Here is a 10,139-nt window from a genome sequence, read left to right on the forward strand (position 1 = left end):
GTTCAGTACAGGTGTGATACTATATTTAATCCACAGTTCAGTACAGGTGTGATACTATATTTAATCTACAGTTCAGTACAGGTGTGATACTATATTTAATCTACAGTTCAGTACAGGTGTGATACTATATTTAATCTACAGTTCAGTACAGGTGTGATACTATATTTAATCCACAGTTCAGTACAGGTGTGATACTATATTTAATCTACAGTTCAGTACAGGTGTGATACTATATTTAATCTACAGTTCAGTACAGGTGTGATACTCTATTTAATCTACAGTTCATTACAGGTGTGATACTATATTTAATCTACAGTTCAGTACAGGTGTGATACTATATTTAATCCACAGTTCAGTACAGGTGTGATACTATATTTAATCTACAGTGCAGTACAGGTGTGATACTATATTTAATCTACAGTGCAGTACAGGTGTGATACTATATTTAATCTACAGTGCAGTACAGGTGTGATACTATATTTAATCTACAGTTCAGTACAGGTGTGATACTATATTTAATCTACAGTTCATTACAGGTGTGCTACTATATTTAATCTACAGTGCATTACAGGTGTGATACTCTATTTAATCTACAGTTCATTACAGGTGTGATACTATATTTAATCTACAGTTCAGTACAGGTGTGATACTCTATTTAATCTACAGTTCATTACAGGTGTGATACTATATTTAATCTACAGTTCATTACAGGTGTGCTACTATATTTAATCTACAGTTCAGTACAGGTGTGATACTATATTTAATCTACAGTTCAGTACAGGTGTGATACTATATTTAATCTACAGTTCAGTACAGGTGTGATACTATATTTAATCCACAGTTCAGTACAGGTGTGATACTATATTTAATCTACAGTTCAGTACAGGTGTGATACTATATTTAATCTACAGTTCAGTACAGGTGTGATACTATATTTAATCTACAGTTCAGTACAGGTGTGATACTATATTTAATCCACAGTTCAGTACAGGTGTGATACTATATTTAATCTACAGTTCAGTACAGGTGTGATACTATATTTAATCTACAGTTCAGTACAGGTGTGATACTCTATTTAATCTACAGTGCAGTACAGGTGTGATACTATATTTAATCTACAGTGCAGTACAGGTGTGATACTATATTTAATCTACAGTGCAGTACAGGTGTGATACTATATTTAATCTACAGTTCAGTACAGGTGTGATACTATATTTAATCTACAGTTCATTACAGGTGTGCTACTATATTTAATCTACAGTGCATTACAGGTGTGATACTCTATTTAATCTACAGTTCATTACAGGTGTGATACTATATTTAATCTACAGTTCAGTACAGGTGTGATACTCTATTTAATCTACAGTTCATTACAGGTGTGATACTATATTTAATCTACAGTTCATTACAGGTGTGCTACTATATTTAATCTACAGTTCAGTACAGGTGTGATACTATATTTAATCTACAGTTCAGTACAGGGGTGATACTATATTTAATCTACAGTTCAGTACAGGTGTGATACTATATTTAATCTACAGTTCATTACAGGTGTGCTACTATATTTAATCTACAGTTCAGTACAGGTGTGAGACTATATTTAATCTACAGTTCAGTACAGGTGTGATACTATATTTAATCTACAGTTCATTACAGGTGTGATACTATATTTAATCTACAGTTCAGTACAGGTGTGATACTATATTTAATCTACAGTTCAGTACAGGTGTGATACTATATTTAATCTACAGTTCATTACAGGTGTGCTACTATATTTAATCTACAGTTCATTACATGTGTGATACTATATTTAATCTACAGTTCAGTACAGGTGTGATACTATATTTAATCTACAGTTCAATACAGGTGTGATACTATATTTAATCTACAGTTCATTACAGGTGTGCTACTATATTTAATCTACAGTTCAGTACAGGTGTGATACTATATTTAATCTACAGTTCAGTACAGGTGTGATACTATATTTAATCTACAGTTCATTACAGGTGTGATACTATATTTAATCTACAGTTCATTACAGGTGTGCTACTATATTTAATCTACAGTTCAGTACAGGTGTGATACTATATTTAATCTACAGTTCAGTACTGGTGTGATACTATATTTAATCTACAGTTCAGTACAGGTGTGATACTATATTTAATCTACAGTTCATTACAGGTGTGATACTATATTTAATCTACAGTTCAGTACAGGTGTGATACTATATTTAATCTACAGTTCAGTACAGGTGTGATACTATATTTAATCTACAGTTCATTACAGGTGTGCTACTATATTTAATCTACAGTTCAGTACAGGTGTGATACTATATTTAATCTACAGTTCAGTACAGGTGTGATACTATATTTAATCTACAGTTCATTACAGGTGTGATACTATATTTAATCTACAGTTCATTACAGGTGTGATACTATATTTAATCTACAGTTCAGTACAGGTGTGATACTATATTTAATCTACAGTTCATTACAGGTGTGCTACTATATTTAATCTACAGTTCATTACATGTGTGATACTATATTTAATCTACAGTTCAGTACAGGTGTGATACTATATTTAATCTACAGTTCATTACAGGTGTGCTACTATATTTAATCTACAGTTCATTACAGGTGTGATACTCTATTTAATCTACAGTTCATTACAGGTGTGCTACTATATTTAATCTACAGTGCAGTACAGGTGTGATACTATATTTAATCTACAGTTCAGTACAGGTGTGATACTATATTTAATCTACAGTGCAGTACAGGTGTGATACTCTATTTAATCTACAGTTCATTACAGGTGTGATACTATATTTAATCTACAGTGCAGTACAGGTGTGATACTATATTTAATCTACAGTGCAGTACAGGTGTGATACTCTATTTAATCTACAGTTCATTACAGGTGTGATACTATATTTAATCTGCAGTGCAGTACAGGTGTGATACTATATTTAATCTACAGTGCAGTACAGGTGTGATACTATATTTAATCTACAGTTCATTACAGGTGTGATACTATATTTAATCTACAGTTCAATACAGGTGTGATACTATATTTAATCTACAGTTCATTACAGGTGTGATACTATATTTAATCTACAGTTCATTACAGGTGTGCTACTATATTTAATCTACAGTTCATTACAGGTGTGATACTATATTTAATCTACAGTTCATTACAGGTGTGCTACTATATTTAATCTACAGTTCAGTACAGGTGTGATACTATATTTAATCTACAGTTCAGTACAGGTGTGATACTATATTTAATCTACAGTTCATTACAGGTGTGCTACTATATTTAATCTACAGTTCATTACAGGTGTGATACTATATTTAATCTACAGTTCATTACAGGTGTGCTACTATATTTAATCTACAGTTCAGTACAGGTGTGATACTATATTTAATCTACAGTTCAGTACAGGTGTGATACTATATTTAATCTACAGTTCATTAAAAGTGTGATACTATATTTAATCTACAGTTCAGTACAGGTGTGATACTCTATTTAATCTACAGTTCAGTACAGGTGTGATACTCTATTTAATCTACAGTTCATTACAGGTGTGATACTATATTTAATCTACAGTTCAGTACAGGTGTGATACTATATTTAATCTACAGTTCATTACAGGTGTGATACTATATTTAATCTACAGTTCAGTACAGGTGTGATACTATATTTAATCTACAGTTCATTACAGGTGTGCTACTATATTTAATCTACAGTTCAGTACAGGTGTGATACTATATTTAATCTACAGTTCAGTACAGGTGTGATACTATATTTAATCTACAGTTCATTACAGGTGTGATACTATATTTAATCTACAGTTCAGTACAGGTGTGCTACTATATTTAATCTACAGTTCATTACAGGTGTGCTACTATATTTAATCTACAGTTCAGTACAGGTGTGATACTATATTTAATCTACAGTTCAGTACAGGTGTGATACTATATTTAATCTACAGTTCATTAAAAGTGTGATACTATATTTAATCTACAGTTCAGTACAGGTGTGATACTCTATTTAATCTACAGTTCATTACAGGTGTGATACTCTATTTAATCTACAGTTCATTACAGGTGTGATACTATATTTAATCTACAGTTCAGTACAGGTGTGATACTATATTTAATCTACAGTTCATTACAGGTGTGATACTATATTTAATCTACAGTTCATTACAGGTGTGCTACTATATTTAATCTACAGTTCAGTACAGGTGTGATACTATATTTAATCTACAGTTCAGTACAGGTGTGATACTATATTTAATCTACAGTTCATTACAGGTGTGATACTATATTTAATCTACAGTTCAGTACAGGTGTGATACTCTATTTAATCTACAGTTCATTACAGGTGTGATACTATATTTAATCTACAGTTCAGTACAGGTGTGATACTATATTTAATCTACAGTTCATTACAGGTGTGATACTATATTTAATCTACAGTTCATTACAGGTGTGATACTATATTTAATCTACAGTTCATTACAGGTGTGCTACTATATTTAATCTACAGTTCAGTACAGGTGTGATACTATATTTAATCTACAGTTCAGTACAGGTGTGATACTATATTTAATCTACAGTTCAGTACAGGTGTGATACTATATTTAATCTACAGTTCATTACAGGTGTGATACTATATTTAATCTACAGTGCAGTACAGGTGTGATACTATATTTAATCTACAGTTCATTACAGGTGTGATACTATATTTAATCTACAGTGCAGTACAGGTGTGATACTATATTTAATCAACAGTTCATTACAGGTGTGATACTATATTTAATCTACAGTGCAGTACAGGTGTGATACTATATTTAATCTACAGTGCAGTACAGGTGTGATACTATATTTAATCTACAGTTCATTACAGGTGTGATACTATATTTAATCTACAGTGCAGTACAGGTGTGATACTCTATTTAATCCACAGTTCAGTACAGGTGTGATACTATATTTAATCCACAGTTCAGTACAGGTGTGATACTATATTTAATCTACAGTGCAGTACAGGTGTGATACTATATTTAATCTACAGTGCAGTACAGGTGTGATACTATATTTAATCTACAGTGCAGTACAGGTGTGATACTATATTTAATCTACAGTTCAGTACAGGTGTGATACTATATTTAATCTACAGTTCAGTACAGGTGTGATACTATATTTAATCTACAGTTCAGTACAGGTGTGATACTATATTTAATCCACAGTTCAGTACAGGTGTGATACTATATTTAATCTACAGTTCAGTACAGGTGTGATACTATATTTAATCTACAGTTCAGTACAGGTGTGATACTATATTTAATCTACAGTTCAGTACAGGTGTGATACTATATTTAATCCACAGTTCAGTACAGGTGTGATACTATATTTAATCTACAGTTCAGTACAGGTGTGATACTATATTTAATCTACAGTTCAGTACAGGTGTGATACTCTATTTAATCTACAGTTCATTACAGGTGTGATACTATATTTAATCTACAGTTCAGTACAGGTGTGATACTATATTTAATCCACAGTTCAGTACAGGTGTGATACTATATTTAATCTACAGTGCAGTACAGGTGTGATACTATATTTAATCTACAGTGCAGTACAGGTGTGATACTATATTTAATCTACAGTTCAGTACAGGTGTGATACTATATTTAATCTACAGTTCAGTACAGGTGTGATACTATATTTAATCTACAGTTCAGTACAGGTGTGATACTATATTTAATCCACAGTTCAGTACAGGTGTGATACTATATTTAATCTACAGTTCAGTACAGGTGTGATACTATATTTAATCTACAGTTCAGTACAGGTGTGATACTATATTTAATCCACAGTTCAGTACAGGTGTGATACTATATTTAATCTACAGTTCAGTACAGGTGTGATACTCTATTTAATCTACAGTTCAGTACAGGTGTGATACTATATTTAATCTACAGTTCAGTACAGGTGTGATACTCTATTTAATCTACAGTTCATTACAGGTGTGATACTATATTTAATCTACAGTGCAGTACAGGTGTGATACTATATTTAATCTACAGTGCAGTACAGGTGTGATACTATATTTAATCTACAGTGCAGTACAGGTGTGATACTATATTTAATCTACAGTTCAGTACAGGTGTGATACTATATTTAATCTACAGTTCAGTACAGGTGTGATACTATATTTAATCTACAGTTCAGTACAGGTGTGATACTATATTTAATCCACAGTTCAGTACAGGTGTGATACTATATTTAATCTACAGTTCAGTACAGGTGTGATACTATATTTAATCTACAGTTCAGTACAGGTGTGATACTATATTTAATCTACAGTTCAGTACAGGTGTGATACTATATTTAATCCACAGTTCAGTACAGGTGTGATACTATATTTAATCTACAGTTCAGTACAGGTGTGATACTATATTTAATCTACAGTTCAGTACAGGTGTGATACTATATTTAATCTACAGTTCAGTACAGGTGTGATACTATATTTAATCTACAGTTCAGTACATGTGTGATACTATATTTAATCTACAGTTCAGTACAGGTGTGATACTATATTTAATCTACAGTTCAGTACAGGTGTGATACTATATTTAATCTACAGTTCAGTACAGGTGTGATACTCTATTTAATCTACAGTTCATTACAGGTGTGATACTATATTTAATCTACAGTTCAGTACAGGTGTGATACTATATTTAATCTACAGTTCATTACAGGTGTGATACTATATTTAATCTACAGTTCAGTACAGGTGTGATACTATATTTAATCTACAGTTCAGTACAGGTGTCATACTATATTTAATCTACAGTGCAGATTAACAGTACAACTGGCCCATCTGACAGTACAACTGGCCCCTCTAACAGTACAACTGGCCCCTCTGACAGTACAACTGGCCCCTCTGACAGTACAACTGGCCCCCCCTCTAACAGTACAACTGGCCCCCCCCTCTAACAGTACAACTGGCCCATCTGACAGTACAACTGGCCCCTCTAACAGTACAACTGGCCCCTCTGACAGTACAACTGGCCCCTCTGACAGTACAACTGGCCCCTCTGACAGTACAACTGGCCCCTCTAACAGTACAACTGGCAGTACAACTGGCCCCTCTAACAGTACAACTGGCCCCTCTAACAGTACAACTGGCCCCTCTGACAGTACAACTGGGCCCCTCTGACAGTACAACTGGCCCCTCTAACAGTACAACTGGCCCCTCTAACAGTACAACTGGCCCCTCTAAAAGTACAACTGGCCCCTCTAACAGTACAACTGGCCCCTCTAACAGTACAACTGGCCCCTCTAACAGTACAACTGGCCCATCTGACAGTACAACTGGGCCCCTCTGACAGTACAACTGGCCCCTCTAACAGTACAACTGGCCCCTCTAACAGTACAACTGGCCCCTCTAACAGTACAACTGGCCCCTCTAACAGTACAACCGGCCCCTCTAACAGTACAACTGGCCCCAGCTTGGCCCCCCCCAGCACCACTGGTGATGAAACTGACCTTTTCCGTTCCCGTTTCTTCCCTTCCTGATTGGTTTCCTCCTCTCGCCTCTTTCAGCACGTCGCGTTTATGGTGAAGTTCTTCGTGGCGTGGATGATTCCTGACGTTCCCTCCGAGGTGAAGGCCAGGATTAAACGAGAACGCTACCTCATCCAGGAGTACCTGCACAACTACGAGGTATTTTTACCGCAGAAAAACATTCAACATGCACATAATAACACGTCTATTTGCCTTTATTTAACCAGGTAAGCTGATACAACTCACTCACTCACACACACACACACACACACACCACACACACACCACACACACACACACCACACACACACACACCACACACACACACTCACACTCACACTCACACACCACACACCACACACACACCACACACACACACACACACACACACACATTCAAAACACATAATAAAAAAAACAGATATATTCATCCCGTGTTTTTCTGTGTTCCTTGAACCCTCAGGTGGAGAAGCTGAAGATCCAGCTCAGCCACAGGAACGATGAGTGCTGCTGCACCCCTATGGTCTACCCCGACATATCCCGGCACGTCGTGCTGTCCGAGTGTCTCTAGCATCCGTCCGAGCCCTCCGCCCACTCATTTGATTTTGGCTCGTGTTCATTAGGTCACACCACGGAAAACGTTTTAAAATGTTTTTCAACAGGAAATTTAAATTAGCTTTTTTTTCTTCTTTTTTTTTCTTTCGATTGGACAAATCCAGGTAGAGTTACTCCCTGTTTGAATCTGTTTTGTTCCGTTTGGTGCCTGATGAACAGGACCCTGTTTCAGGTTGGGCTGGGGCCTGGGCTGGTCTTAAGGAGATTCTCTGTAAAACTACCCTGAGAGGTGGGCGATCTGTAATACAAAGGGCTCAGTCTGCTGGTGGAGTGGAGAGAAATCCTCACAGAAACAGAGTACCAAATACAATCCATCATCATCATCATCATCATCATCAAATACAAGAAGATACTACATTCAGTATGTCTTTAGGGCCGTCTATGTATGGTCTATGGATTTCAGATCTTCTCTTCAATCAACCACCCGCCCACACTACAACACTACATCTATACTAACAGCATGGGGGAAGCAGGGAAACATGGCTGCTGCTAGTAATCATACTCTTACAGTATGTTCATCTCTCTCTCTCTCTCTCTCTCTCTCTCTCTCTCTCTCTCTCTCTCTCTCTCTCTCTCTCTCTCTCTCTCTCTCTCTCTCTCTCTCCCTCTCTCTCTCTCTCTCTCTCTCTCTCTCTCTCTCTCTCTCTCTCTCTCTCTCTCTCTCTCTCTCTCTCTCTCTCTCTCTCTCTCTCTCTCTCTCTCTGCTGGTCATTCACAAATAACTAAACACTGTGTTAATGGCGGGCAGCTTTGACTAGCGCTTAGCCCACTGCCCTGTTTATGTTGATAAGTTGTAAGTTGCCACTATTATAAGCAACCAAAGACAAAAATGCCTTAATATTTTACAAATGTAATTGTTAAATGAGTAAAGAGGCTATAGTTTGTTAAATTCCCCTTACGGGAAAAAAGATCGCAGTCAGAGTGCAGTTATAACTGCAATCTTTTTAAAAATGTTTTGTGTTCTTATATGTTAAATCTTTCTTTAAAATGTTCATATTCAACAAATATGCAATAAAGCCTAAATCAAGGATCGCGGTCAGGTTTCCCTATGGGGTCCATGAAGACTAGTTATAGTATTAGTTATAGTATTAGTTATAGTATTAGTTATAGTATTAGTTATAGTATTAGTTATAGTATTAGTATTAGTTGTTACAAAACAAGCAGATGATGTTGCATGAAAACAATATTGTTTGAGGTTTTGACCCCAAAAAAGTTCATCCATGTCACTTTCTTTTTATTTTAATTACATGTTTTTTTGTATTTAAACAGGGAGTCACCATTGAGACCAGGGTCTCTTTCACAAGGGAGTCCTGCACATACAATACATAGACATATCAACAATATCATATCATATTACTAAAATACAGTACAACAAACAATCCTGAAAAACAGCCACGTTCCTCAGCTAACAGTTCAATATTGTAATGAAACAGGCAGGGAGCGGGTCTCGAACCCTCCACCTTCGAGCCCGAGGTCCGGCGCGCTATCGACTGTGCTCGTGCGTCAGAGTCGATTTCCTCGCTTATAAACCCAGGGTCGTTACAATAGTTTAAATTACCCAAGCTGTGTGTCCAATTGAAGTGTATTTTGCAATTGGTTCCAGCAATGGGTTGCATTGTTTTGTCGACTGAAGTCACAGATTATTGCTTTTGTTAAATTACCCTCGCTTTTTACACCTCAGTGTTTGTCCACAGAGATGTTATCCAAACAGCCAACTAGCCAACTTAGCTATTGTCTAAACTAAGCCAACTATCACATGTGTGAAATTGTAATATGTTTGTTGTAGCATTAGTAGATTTCAGTGCCAGATGTGATTTTTGTTTTTACAGTATATAACAATGTTTTCCAGGATACTGTTGTGTGTTGCTTTAGATCACAGGAGGCTGCTTGTCTACCTGTGATGCTTTGTCCTGGCCTGTTGTACTGTAGGCACTCATTTCAGATGTCAGGA

At 35.8% G+C, this 10,139-nt stretch overlaps 1 protein-coding gene across 2 annotated transcripts in view; it reads left to right on the forward strand.

Moving 5' to 3' along the window:
* LOC139584172 (anoctamin-5-like) overlaps positions 1 to 9,216 on the forward strand; it is an 80,616-nt gene extending 71,400 nt beyond the window's left edge. For both annotated transcript variants that reach the window (XM_071415717.1, XM_071415718.1), the window contains 2 exons: positions 7,614 to 7,733; positions 8,037 to 9,216. In XM_071415717.1, the coding sequence (XP_071271818.1) occupies positions 7,614 to 7,733; positions 8,037 to 8,144 (228 nt within the window). In that variant the 3' untranslated portion in view covers positions 8,145 to 9,216. The remainder of the gene's footprint in view (positions 1 to 7,613; positions 7,734 to 8,036) is intronic.
* The last annotated feature ends 923 nt before the right edge of the window (positions 9,217 to 10,139 follow it).

The sequence above is a fragment of the Salvelinus alpinus genome, chromosome 9 (genome assembly GCF_045679555.1).
Source record: "Salvelinus alpinus chromosome 9, SLU_Salpinus.1, whole genome shotgun sequence".
Taxonomy (NCBI): domain Eukaryota; kingdom Metazoa; phylum Chordata; class Actinopteri; order Salmoniformes; family Salmonidae; genus Salvelinus; species Salvelinus alpinus.